Source organism: Myotis myotis, unplaced genomic scaffold (genome assembly GCF_014108235.1).
Source record: "Myotis myotis isolate mMyoMyo1 unplaced genomic scaffold, mMyoMyo1.p scaffold_m19_p_15, whole genome shotgun sequence".
NCBI lineage: Eukaryota > Metazoa > Chordata > Mammalia > Chiroptera > Vespertilionidae > Myotis > Myotis myotis.
In genome coordinates, this window is record NW_023416319.1 from 43,544,761 (window position 1) to 43,559,180 (window position 14,420).

At 33.4% G+C, this 14,420-nt stretch overlaps 1 protein-coding gene across 8 annotated transcripts in view; it reads right to left on the reverse strand.

The window, feature by feature from the left end:
- The window catches only part of PPP3CB (protein phosphatase 3 catalytic subunit beta), a 66,542-nt gene that overhangs the window by 16,429 nt on the left and 35,693 nt on the right, over positions 1 to 14,420 (reverse strand). For 2 of the 8 annotated variants that reach the window (XM_036337095.1, XM_036337092.1), the window contains exons 10-13: positions 13,761 to 13,838; positions 8,590 to 8,616; positions 6,120 to 6,204; positions 5,377 to 5,474 (exon numbers count right to left, since the gene is read on the reverse strand). In XM_036337095.1, the coding sequence (XP_036192988.1) occupies positions 5,377 to 5,474; positions 6,120 to 6,204; positions 8,590 to 8,616; positions 13,761 to 13,838 (288 nt within the window). Of the gene's footprint in view, positions 1 to 618; positions 649 to 4,652; positions 4,740 to 5,376; positions 5,475 to 6,119; positions 6,205 to 8,589; positions 8,617 to 13,760; positions 13,839 to 14,420 lie in introns of those variants that run through there. The other 6 variants (XM_036337088.1, XM_036337096.1, XM_036337091.1 and 3 more) reach the window with 6 other exon arrangements.

Below are 14,420 nucleotides of genomic sequence, written 5' to 3' on the forward strand. Positions count from 1 at the left end.
TACTTCATCTGGAATGATGTATCCTACATTAAAATGTGCATAGAAAAGATTTCCATACTACTGATTGTAATCTGGTTGCTTTAATATGTGTAAATCCTGGGATTCAGAGTCAGCAAAGCATCTGCCAATGTGTAATTTTAAGGCAATATGTGAATATATTATTATTATTATTAGCAAACACTAGCCCAAACTGCAACAATAACAACATAGTGACAGCTTCTGCACTTATGTCTAGAGTGGGTTTAACTTAGGGGAAAAATCTGAGTAGCACAGAATCATGCAAAATATGGAATAGATTTTTATATGCAACTTTAAATGCTATAATATTATAGCATAACATGATGTACTCTAAAGAATTCAGAAACATTAAATGCTAGTTGGATAATATACTATAAAAGGGGTAAACCCACATTGTCATTATGGAAATCAGTCCTTGTGATTAAAAAGAGAGAGAGAGAGAGAAAGAGAGAGAGAGAGAAATGTGACAAACTGGATGAGTCAGTGAGTCTGATTCATCTTGGGTTGTGCAAGGTAGGAGTAAGACACACCCACAGGACATTCTCTGATGCCCACCCACACACCACAGTTCCCTGCCCAGCGCAAGGACTCTGATCGTACCTTTTTCAGCCTCAATAGCCTCAACTGTGGCTGTACAGAAGTGAGCAGAGGCATGCAAAATGAATGAGAGAGATGAGAAGGGTCATATTGTACAGCAGAAAAGGCAATGATCACTTAAAATATCACAGTACCCCATACTACATCATCATTTACAATTTAACATAATACCCATATTAGAAAGCCCCATCCAATCCCCCTTCCTGATACAGCACAGTTTACACACAGCACTATGACAACATTGCTCAGAGCACAGAACACACAGACCTTCTGTATACACAGACACCTCAGCACTCATGCAAATGCACTCCAGTATTAATTACCCATCTTGAGTACAGTATTCTGATGGCCTTAGAATTTTCCAAGTTTATTATATCATACCCTTCACAATCGCAAGGAAATTCTCTAGGGTGAATTTATGATGGTAGAATTGTAGCAGGAGAACAAACAAGAGATTCTTTACTTTCTAAAAAGTTGGTATGACTACAATGAAATTTAAGGGCAGTAAACTTGGTGAATTGCATTAAGTAGAACAGTTCTGTAGCTCTGTTGCTTGTGGGTAACCTAAAAGGACCCCCCTCTTGTCTATGAGGAACTTCCTTTCTATTCTAACATTGGTGTTCCAAATATCTAAAGATATTAATATCTATAGCCTTAATAAAATCCACTTATGTTCAGTTTATCATGAACTCAAATCTGCCACAGGTACTAATAACTTACATTCTCAAGTAAAGACAGATAAATGGCTATTAACATCTTTTCAAACCCAGCTACCAACTAGAGAGGAATCAAGAGAATGAACTGAGGTCTTATGGGCAATAAAATCTAATTATTTCATGATATGAACATATACATAGGTCATATAAATAAGAGATGCATTCTTGATAAAGCTTGTCTCTACCTCATTTAGAGAATTTCAACATATTTAGTTATACATTTTATAGTCAAAGATTCCTTTAGCTCACTTATGGGTTCAAATTGTATAAAACACATTGAGAATGAGGACAATACTGCCTGACAATATTGCCAATCATCCACATTACCCATATAAACACACTGAGAATATTTACAACAATAATGGCATATCCCTTCTATTTTGTTTCTTCTAGAATAGGCCACTTAGGAGGATTATTCTTGAAACAACCTTTTAGCGGTACATATCATTTAGAAATAAATTTTATCCAAAACAATTTTTAATGTGAAAGGACACTGGTGAGTCTAAGGAATTAAAGTAGACTAAATTACAAAAGGTTGTTGATCTCAGCCAGATACTAAAATGAAATGGGGACCCAAAAGAAGTAGGATGAACACTGAATAAGAAAGAGAAGAATTCTCCTTAACCATTAAATGTAAATCAAAGCAGACATACTTATTGTATACCACTGTACAAATCACCATTTACAAAATCTAGCCCTGTACATTTGGACAATACTCTTGGAATTTTCCCAGACAGAAAACTGGGATAAATGACCTATCTTTTCTTGGCCAGCCTTAGAACACCTATTCTTCAAAATATGGACTATTTATCTTTATAATTTAGAAACTGAACGGGGGAAAAATGCCAATCAGAATATTTTTAGAGTTTGTAGTAACAGAAGTAATTTTACATGAAATATTTTATAACTTGTATTATATGTGGCAATTAATAAAAACATGTCACTAAAAGAATTAGTATTTATTTGAGCGTGTCAATAGTTTTTTTTAAGTTTTAAGGATGTCATGTGTCCTTTTTTTTTTTTTGAGTGTGTCAATAGTTTAAGTCTGCTAATAAGCTTTAAAAATGATGAAATGTGACATTATACTTTTGAAATTGTTCTATGGGCTTTTAATTTGATATATAAAAATGTTTTCTAGGTCAAATGATAATCTCTGTCCTTTCCTGAGGCCTCTAAATGCTTCCAAATTCTTTGCAGAATACAAAATAGCTATCATACTCAAAACTGCATACCATGTCAAACTTGAATGTCAAACTTAGAATTAAAAGTTAATTTGAAGCAAACATTAAAGTGAAAAGAAATAGATCTGACAATGGCAAAATTCTACCTGAAAGGCACTATTTTTCCTTTCTTGGTTTTCAGTTTTATAGAACATCTTGACATGGCCTTAAAAAGTTTCAGTATAGTGCTGTCTCAAATTGTGTTCCACAGTATTACACGAGTAAATGATCAAGAGGAATTAGACATTACTAAAAACAGAGATGGCCATGTATTTTCTCATATAGGTCTTGATGAAGTTAGCAATAAAGGGCTAGATCTCCATCAAATTTCCATGAAGAAAATGCACAGAAAATATGAATATTAAATACGACTGCAATAGAGTTGTGCAATTTGTAGTAACACTTAAGAAATATCACAAATTAACATTAAAGTTATTGAGAACATAATTTTTGTTTTCAGACAACAGAACTGAGTTCTTAGAATTTAAAAACTTCCTTTTTGCAATAGTTAATTCTCAGTTATTCACATCAGGAAATGTGTCTACTAAAATTTAAAATGTTAGATAAGCTTGTAAACAAACACAAAATTGCAGCTTTTGTATGAGTTTCATGATTTGTTTCAAAATAAGTTAATCTTATGCTAGGGAAATCACTTCAACCAGATGGTCAAACCACTCTATCAAGACCCATCACTGACAGAACTAGGGAGCTATCCAGTTTTCCAAATTGGACCCCGTTAGCTCAGCACCAACCAGTAACTCACTCTATGCTAGAAATAGACAGTTCCTTCAGTAGAGTTGTCTTTCAATCCTTCCCTGAAGTTGAGGGTGATTTCAAAGTGGAAAACTGAGCTTCAGGCTGCATGCAAATTTAAAAAAACAGAAGTGCCAACTGCCAACAAAGCACTAATTAGCAGGTGCCAATTGTGAAATCTGAAAGAAAGGTTTGTTGTGGAAACAACGTAAAAGTAATAATATATCCAAAGATGATTCATTTATGTATGAAACCCTTTCAGTTTTCTTTTTCTTTTCTGAACGAAGAAGGGGAAGGGTATAACATTTTTCAAGCTTATTAAAATTCATCCTTTTTCTATTAACACTGTTACAAGTTTTATTGAATGTTTAAGATTTTAATTTGTTTCAATCAAATTCTTTTTAGTTCATTTGTCTAATGTTTGCAATATAATAAAAAATGGAGGGCAAGGGATATAAAAAAAATAAAAGCAGATTTGTAAATAAATAAAAAAAGAAGACCTCATCCAGAATAAAAATTTGAAACTACAATTTCAAAACATAGCTGTATTTCTCACATATGCCAGTGGTGGTAGCAGACAACACAATAACATATAAAATACAACATAAATAGGCTGCAAGTAGAAATTATTTGTCTACAGGAAATACTATTTTTATTTATTTAAGCATTTATTATGAGATTGAGTAAAATGAAATTGTGAAAAACCAATCTAATTTAAATTTATCTTAAACTTTAAATTAAAATTTCCTTTTGTTTTTGCTTTAGACATTTCCTAATAATAACACCAAAAAGAAATTGTTAATCATGACTAAGGAAAACATTGGATCTGTTGCTGCCTGTTTTAATAGAGCAGTGACCCTTGGAGGGCTGTCAAAAGTGGCTACAATAAAACATCAATTAAGCTTTCATATCACATTTTTTGCTTTCCAACCACAAGGGAAAGAAATCTAGACTTTGAGTTACTGTGCATAGTCTACAACATTCACAACACTCTCTTCTATTTAATCTGTAATGGGCTTTCAAAAAGTTAACCCAGTGTTTTACACAAATATTTACTAAAAAAAAAAAAAAAAAAAAAAGTTTTTTTTAAAAATATAAAATATTCAATGAGCCAGATTACAGGAATGCTTTACGTATAATTCTTTTTATTTTCATGCAAAATAAAGGCACACTTAATAACACCCTTTCGATTTTGACTTACAGGATTTAAATTTAACCCCTTATAACAATGACTTAATATCTAATGTTACATTCATGTTCAGAATGCACAAAGTGCAGCAACTGGAATGCAGCAAACTTCAAAACAAGGTGCTACAAAGTTGCTTCTACATCAAAAGGCAGACAAGTGTCTGATAGAGTAATTTAATTTAACATACTTTTACAGACATACAGCTAACCTAAAGAAAGACAGACAGATTTAGGAAAGCAGCTACATCTGCAGAGGAAGAAAACAGCATGTTACAGACAGTCGATTATACATAGAACATTTGACAAACACCACAGAAAACAAACTTTGGCATCATTTACCAGGGTACAAAACCTTGCACAAATCTTTTAGCAAGTAAGTGCATAAGTAATGTTCTGGGGCCCAAGCATATTATTACTTCTAAAATTAAGTATCTGATAATAAAAGCATAGTCGAATACAATTACATAAATTAAAAAAATAAGAAAGTTGAAATTACATTTCCATTTTAGTAATACGATATAGCATATCCTGGATTCACATTCTGAAACTGGGGCTTTTAAAAGAAAAGGGTGAATGAAATCGATAAATAAATAAAGTAAATAAATATTTCAGACATTATGATATGATCTGCTCCCATATCATTTCATGAAAAGCTGAGAGACTATTATTTTCAATTGAAATGAATACTCATTCTGTCAATTTTCTGCCCTGCTCACGTTATTAATCAGATACTACCTATCATAGAGTATTCCACCTATGTCAGCTGCTGAGACAGGAACTAAAAAGCAGAAGGAATTCCCTGCATGCATTATGTGTATTGTTAGCAAAAGAGTGAGGTGTGCCCCAGTCCATCTGAGGCACAGCAAGTTGCATAACATCATTACCACTTTGCAGGGTCTGCCGTCCTCCAGCCAACACTCCACTAGGCAACATTCCTGTGGGAGTCAGACCCTTGAGTGTCAGCACACTTTCACTCTCCTCCCTATAGCAGAGATATAACAAACATCAGAGACATCCAATAAGTTCTTAGTTTAAAAGAGAAGACAGGCCCAGATATAGCCCATGTATGTAATTTATGATGTGCATTACTATTACCATATTTTCCTCAATTGCAAGATATACGTTTTCCCCTATTCTAAATGCTTCAGATATGAGGTTGTACCTTACTACTGAGGCATACATTGTTTTTTCTGAAAACCTTTATTAAATAAATATATGGTAAGGTTTATCATCAATGGGACTGACCCATTCATGTGTACCCTTCCTAGATGAGCCCCAGGAAGACAATTTGTGGCTCCAACAAAAGGGACTTCTTATACAGATGAGCAAGTTCATAAAAAATACTCTAAGAAGTGGCCCTTTCCTTCTTAGCTTGCTTTAATTTTCAATGTATAGATTCTTTTATCACAAAGGACAAGAGATACCAAAGGTGAATAATAATAATCACAAGGGTCAAAAACCCTAGTTTCAAAGGAACCTGTTCCCCTCTTCAATGTGTAAATGTAGAACTTCTTTACAGGGAGAATACTACTATACTGCTTTTAGATGACAAACAGGACACTGCTTGTTAACAAAGTACAATACAAATAATTCTCTGAAACAAATAATTAGAAAAATGTATCATTACCTGAGAACAGAGAAGACTCTTGCCATCTTGCCAATTGCTCGAATTTTGTTTCTTATGATTTCTTTCCGAGCGGCAGCTGAACCTACTTTCAATGGAATAAATAAAGACTCAGGTTTAGGGCATTGACTTGCACCATTCTATTAGGCCAGGGGTTCTCAACCTTCTGACCCTTTAAATACAGTTCCTTATGCTGTGACCCAACCATAAAATTATTTTCGTTGCTACTTCATAACTGTAATATTGCTACTGTTATGAATCGTAATGTAAATATCTGATATGCAGGATGGTCTTAGGCAAACCCTGTGAAAGGGTCGTTTGACCGCCAAATGGGTCGCGACCCACAGGTTGAGAACCGCTGTATTAGCCTGTTCCACACTCATATGAACCAACACCAGGCCCCTGCCACCAGCTCAAATGGAGGAGACTAGATAAACTCATGTCATAAAGCTTCTTACTCCTTTAATGTTTAGCTCGGCATTGATCTAATACTGGGATCTGATACAGATGAAAATGAAAAGTAACCCATAAACTTTATGACTCTCGCACTACTGAATAATTAATAAAACGGCAATGGGAAAGAAACTACAACCCAACCTGTATCACAAAACAAATGACAAAAAAAATGATAACAACCCTACAGTCTTTGTTTAATTCTCATGAGAGCCAATGGCATGCAGACTAACAGAAAAAACTGGTAGTAGCCTATAATTTTCTGTTTAACTATTATAAAAGCCTTTGACATGCAGGCTGGGGAAATATCTCATTATGCTATGACAAAATAAGCTCCCTTGCTCTCTAAAAATAATGGTATGAAGCCACTACTATGCAGGTGACCCAGAACTAAGGGCCATACAAGGCATTTCAACAACAATGTGCATCTCAACCTCATAAACTATGTATCTTCTAAGGTCATACAAATATATACAAGTTCTTGCCTCCCTAAGTGAGTATGGCACAAAGAGAGTGAGCAATGAGAAAAGACTCCCTAAAAAATATCTAAAGGATCACTAATACTTCATTTCTTTCTTTCTTTCATATTTCGTTTTCTCTCTCTCCTTCCTTTTGAGAATTTTTATTACTTTATTTGAGCCAAAAATGAGGACAATTGCTGAGGAGCAAGATCTCATATGCTCTCTAATGCTTCATTTCTAAAGGGTTAGCTGTGCTGTCTATCACTGATACAGAAGAGAACATACCAAAATAACTGAATATTTAGCTGATGAAACACTAAAAAGAACAACAATCTCAGTCCTGTCATCTCATATACAGCATCTAGAATCACTCTGGACCCAAGAGTGTGGTTTCTTAGAGCTGTGCTTCAGCATGATGAAAACACACATAGGGAAGCACCATGGTTGAGAAGAAAGTTAAGGAAAGGTTAAAGACACTGGACCAAAAGGGGCCTTAGGTATACAAAGATCTGAACAATTATAGTCTTCTGGGCTAGAGCATCTCATTTAAAATTCAAGCATCCCACAAACATATATAATTAAAAACTAAGACGATGACTGGACCTTACTGCAAGGAAACAGAAAAAAAAATCCAATCTCAAAGATGAAAACAAAAGACACATTTTAGAGAAAATAGGCTCCATGACCATCTTTATGGTGCCATGAAGGGCAATATTATGAGTACTAAAGCTACAGCTTTTACAAGTCCAAAATGGTGTTGGTACCATGGCACCACACAGGTATTTTTAAGATGAAACAAAACAAAACAAAACAAAACAAAAACTAAAAGTCTCAGAATTGTAGAATATTAGAATTTGAAAAGACATTAAAGATATTGCAAAGTTCAATCGCCTCATTTTATAGACAAATAAATCAAGTTTACTAAGTATTTTATCCAAGGATATAAAGTAAGTCTGATTCTCCTAAAATAAATTAATATATACATATTGTTTTAAAATTGACAAAATTTTTTAAATAGCTAGGAAAGGGGTATGGGGATGGGGGAAGATGACTGTAATGAAGTATATTGAATTTTCAGTCTTAATTTATATACCTGTAAAACTGAATACTATGTAAACTACGGATTTCAAATTTAAAAATTCATTGGAATATAAACGCATTGTACAAATTAGGATTTTAAATCAGTCTACAAACACATCATGCATAATATTAAAGTAAATGTCCACAGTAAAATTACTTTGGGGAATAGACAGACAATCAAACACCCCTAATCATGCAGGGAAAAGTACAAAACATTACAAATAAGCAAAAGAATGAAATTTAAAAACAAGAGGGATGAAAAAGAGGGGAAAATATTTTCATGCACAGAAAGACAGATATCTTGGAATATGACTTCTAAAAACATCAAATTCTAACTTAGATAAAACTTAAACTAAATTTTCACAAGGCCCAAGAGGACTCTGCATAAATAGTACTCAATGAATGTGCTGACTTACATGGACATGAGGACAACTTATGAAGTCATATTTCAAAACAATGTTACTCTGTCTGGTCTGTACCTTTTTTATTGCCATATATGAGCCGTTCTTCAGATGGAGAGTCCAGAAAAAAGGAAGTGAATGATGGAAAAAAGGTGGTTGAGACAAATAAAAAGATAGAAATTTAACTTGGCAGTGGTACTGAAGAATGAATGTAGAAAGAGAGAAAAATGAAGACCCACATATTTGAAATTTGAAAAATGTAGTATTGTAGGATGTGGTAAATAAAAGAAGGATGCCACTGTATAGAGCTCTAAAGGAAAGATTCTTAAAAGATATGTGTTCAGAAGAAATTAGGGACAGAATGAGTATAATATTTAGTGAGAGTAGACAAATTAGGGACAAAAATACATGTGAAAACACATAAGACTGATAAAAGACTGTGCTAACAACAATTGCACATTTATATTAATACCCCTAAAGAAATGTACCACTCATGGAAGTATGTTACGTGAAAGGTAATGACACAAATATGATACAAACTCATGTGGTTCTTCAAGGACACCAACATCTGCAAAATCTGTAGTATATACAGAGAAATGTAGGTAACTTTATTAACTACCTTGGTGGAAAACCTCACCCACTCCCAATGAAGGAAAGACTAAGCCTCCCGCACTTCATAATAACAAGAGCACACAACTTCTTGAATCTGAAGCGTAGAATCTTTGCTCATACTCAGGATCAATAGTATGTGCTTTTTGTTCCTAATAGAATCTGGAAGTTTGAGGGACAACTTTTTGCAGAAATAGTGACAGACTGTTTCAAAGCAAGTAATAGCTCTAAGAGTAGGCAGCAGAGATGTTTCATCTGGGCTTTCCATATCTTCCATTTAATGCTGAGTGAGATACATGATTCCAATTATAGGAAATGCAAAGTTTTAGTTTAGTAAAACTAAAGTACATATGAGTTATGTATTTTCTTACCAAACTCAAGATATCACAAAAATCAGTGTTCAAAAATTCTTTAAAGATTAAATAATACCTCTGAAATGAATGCTATGTGCATTTATACATGCAATATGTTTATGCAAATATTTGACTTAACAATAACCCCACACATACATTATTAAACAATACAGAAAACCAAAGGCCATAACTTAAAAAGGAAAAGAATCTCATTCCTTCACTCAATTTCAAACCTGAATATGCAAAAATTACTCTTTCCTTCCTGCTACTGGGAAATCTCCAATCTTGCTCTCTCCCTTTTCCCACAGAAAAGCTAAACCCTTATTCTGTCTCTACAGAAATCCCTGCCCAACCAAGTTTTAGTTCTAAGTTGGATTTCTCCCCAGGCCCAGTCCATAGGATGGTTCCATTGCTGAATAGAAAAAGGAGGAGAGGACAGAAGACATGCTATCATGGTGAAAAGAAAGAAGAAAAGATGGACAGAGTTTTGGGAAAGAAATGAAGAAATATGAGTAAGAAAGAAAAATAAACCTACTTCCCGAAGCTCTTTTCCCTATCCCAGCCCAGTACCTATCCTAATTTTCCCCCCCTTTCCTCATTCCTCAGTGTTCTTCCTCCACTAACTCACTCTCATTCCCCCATGCAGACTCTAAGACCCATACTCTTAAGATTTTCTTGGGAGTCCTTGCTTCTAATACCTGAGTATAAAGGTGAAGAAAAAAGGAATTCATTTTATTTTCTTATAGACACACTGTCATAAATAGTGCTACCAATTTTTAAATTACTTAAGAGTGGGAAAGAATCTTCATCCTCTCTATTATTCCCTCAATCTACAGATGAGAAGATCCTGAGAAATTAGGTAACTTTTCCAGGATTACACAGCTAGAAGTATAATGGTAGCGCTGAGACACCTGACCCACTGATCCTTTCCACACTGCCTCTTTAATAATCAAATGTGATTCATCCCCGGAGGGTAAGAATGATATAACAATTGCATGAATAAGCATAATTTATCATTGACAGGGAAAATATTGATAAGACACATTAAATCTCAGAACTATAATAATAGTACTTTATATTTCCAATCAAATTTCCAAAAAAGATTTAGTGTCTATATTCATATAAATCATAGGTATTTAAACCACATACTATCCTAGACTTAACAGAAACTTTTTTTCTTTTTATTATAGGAAGAGGACTGAAGCATTACCTATCATCACTCCTATTTAACATACTATTAGCAGTATTGATATAATTTTTAAAGAATAAAAGAGAACAATATAGAAAATAAATAGTATCAGCTTTTTGATAATGACTTATTTTTAAGTTAAGAGAAACAAAATAAAAATTATCATAGGAAATAATTTTTCTGATCTAAGCTGTTGAACACTGGATAAACCCACAAATATGTCATTACTTTATATATTCTCAGAGATAAACAGTTATAATAGTAATAGTAATAAGAATATAAAATATTAAAGTATTAATTTAACTTAATAACAGATTTTTTTCAAAGAAAAATTATAATTTTAAATGGAATAATTATGTATTAAATAGAGTAATTATAGTAAGATAGTAAGTGAACTAATTATATAGAGCTAAAGAGCTTGATCTTAGTTTGGAAAACTAAATTTTTTTAAACTTCCTAGATTTAGATATTGTTTTTTGTTAATCCTCACCCAATGATATTTTTCTGTTGATTTTTAGAGAGAGTGGAGGGGGAAGAGACAGAGAGAAACATCAATGTGAGAGAGACACCTCAATTGGTTTTCTCCCGCATGAGCTCCAACCAGAGCCAGGGATAGAACCTGCAACCGAGCTAAGTGCCCTTGACCGTAATCAAACCCAGGACCCTTCAGTCTGAGGGCCGACGCTCTATCCACTGACCCAAACAGGCTAGGGCTAGATATGGTTTTAATATAACCCAATGAAAACTCATACTAGGTATTTCACAGAATTTGGCAAATTAACACAAAAATGTATCTGAAAATATTAGTGGGCTATGTACCAAAAATTATTTCAGTCATATCAATACCTATAACATTATGAAGTAGTTACCATTATCTTCACTTAGAAGATAAGAAAATTGAGGCTCAAAAAGGTTGAGTAACTTACTGAGGCCACACAGCCATTATAAGGATCTAGAATCTGAACCCCGACCTAGCCTTAAAAAGGTGGTAGCAGAACAGGGAAAAGAAATACTTAATTAAAACTATTTAAAAACTGTATAGCCCAGCCAGGGTGGCTCAGTGGTTTAGCGTCAACCTCGGAACAAGGAGGTCACAGTTTGATTCCTGGTGTGGGCACATGCCTGGGTTGTGGGCTTGGTCCCCAGTGGGGGGCATGCAGGAGGCAGTCAATCAGTAATGACTGCTCATCATTGATGTTTCTATCTTTCTCTCCTCCTTTCTTCTCTGAAATGAATAAAAAATACTTTTAAAAAATTGTATGGAAAAGATAAATATGAAACATGTTAAAATTAAAAACTTGTACACAAACATGAAAAAGAGAGATAATCAAAATAAGGAAAAATAAGTATTATTCAGTAAACCCCCCCCCCCCCAAAAAACCTACATAATTTATTTTACTCTGTTATAACAAACTAGAGTGAAAAAAAGCATCTCTCTGCCTGCCACCAACAGATGGCAATTGCAGACACTTGCACACAGACACTTTGAACAGACGGGCTTACAACAGGGTTTAAGAATCAAACCTGTTTGTAAATACAGAAATATCAAAATAGTTTTTACTCAGATTTTACTTGATAAGTGGTCAACTGAAATGGATGGTTTACACTGTTAGAAAAGTAGACAGTAATTTCTTCCCTTAACTTCAAGAAAATGTAAATTAAATGTAAATTAAACCAACTATAATTTCTTACTATATAGCCACCAAGCAAAATAAGTAAAAATGAGCAAAATCCAATGAGGTGGGCCTGTGGAGAAATAGATCTATGGATTTGTTGCTAGAAGCACTTTATACTGGTTCAGTTCTTCTGCAAAGTAATCTGGCAATTCATAGCTAAAATAATAAAGCTAAAATTTATATTCTTTACTCTATAATGCTCTTCTAGAAATTTATTCCAAGAAGGAAAATAAAAACTATTGTACAAATGTTTATTATGTTATTCATAATAGGATATCTTAAGTTACCCAAATGCCAAAAAATATGAAATTAACTATGAAAACTTATATATTAATACTTAGAAATAAGTAGTCATTAAATTTTACCAATATACAAACCATGTTTAATACATGGGAACATTTTATATACTGCTTATAACTATGAAAAGTATGCTACAACAAAGAGATGAAGGGATATGGAAGAAAATGAAGTTTTTAGCTTATAAGTTATTTATGTACTTATTTACTCAATGAATTAAGTTTAAATAAATATTTAAATTTAAAAGTTTAAAATAAAAATTTCAAAACAAAAAATAAAAGGAATTTTGTTTCTGTATCTGTAGTATTTATACTACAAATGCACATTAGGTACAAAGGCTGATTGGCTTTCATAAGAACTAACAACCCTCGCCGAGACCGGTTTGGCTCAGTGGGTAGAGCGTCGGCCTGCGGACTGAAGGGTCCCGGGTTCGATTCCGGTCAAGGGCATGTACCTGGGTTGCGGGCATATCCCCAGTAGGAGATGTGCGGGAGGCAGCTGATCGATGTTTCTCTCTCATCGATGTTTCTAACTCTCTATTTCTCTCCCTTCCTCTCTGTAAAAAATCAATAAAATATATTAAAAAAAAAAAAAGAACTAACAACCCTGTATTGGTATAACCTTGTTTCTATGGAAAATATGCTTTCTGAATCTCAAACTTAACCAGCATGTGATTTCTTAGAACACAACTACTCACTCATAAGTTGGGACAGCCTACTTTTCTTTTTGGAAAGAAGTAACAACAAAATTTTGATGCACTAAGCAATATTGTGCCAATAAAACAAAGAGCATTTTTATCCTTCCTTCTCTAAGCAGTGTCTATATTCATGAAGAACCACATCCTTTTACACCTTCAGTTTTCCTTTCCTTCTGTTCTTTCTTCCAAATTCTCCTTTCCCCAAAATTCATCTTCTTCCCCATACAAACAAATGAACAAAAATAAAATCATTAAAGTTATTTTAAAAATCTTAAAATAAATAGTATCTGAAAAAGTGACTGTTATTTATCAAATAGCATAGTCATTTGAGATCAATGACTATATTTTGCAAAAGAGTGTGTACTGAAGCTGGCAGTTCAAAAGATACCATTTCACAATGAAAAAAATAGTAAAATGAATAATCATACCATCAAACTGGTCTTCACCTTCAGTCATCAGTTCATCATCAGAGCAAATACTAAGAACATTCACCAACATTTCTGTCACTATTCCAAAGGAAAAAAAGAAAACACAAAGTTACACATTAACTGCTTACATTCAACTATCTACATATATATACACAGCAACTACTTATATAAATGGTCAAATGATTGACCTAAGACTAACACATTCTGATAGAAGGAATGACAAAATTAAAAGACATAAAGGCTTTCAAAATGAAAGAAATTCAATGGATAACAACTCTGAGAGAGATTCTTTATGGAATAAATTTTTAGGTCTCTCAGGGGGAAAAAAAGAAGTCCTACAGAGATAAAAAACAACAACAAAAAAACACACAAAAAAACAAAAAAACAACAACAACGAAAAAAACACCATCTACATATATACATTTAAATTCCTCATTTATGGATACATCATTAAGGAGTAAGAAAAAAATCATAGCACAGTTCCACTGTTGCAAAAAAGTCCTAGGATTCAATCTCTCTCTTAAAATTTATTTATTTTAATTTAAATTATTTATAGTTTAAAGTATTACACATCTCCTTTTCCCCCCATTGACCTCTCCCCGGAGGACTCTTAAAATCTGGCTCCAACAAGTCTCCTGAAACTTAATTCTTAAGATTATC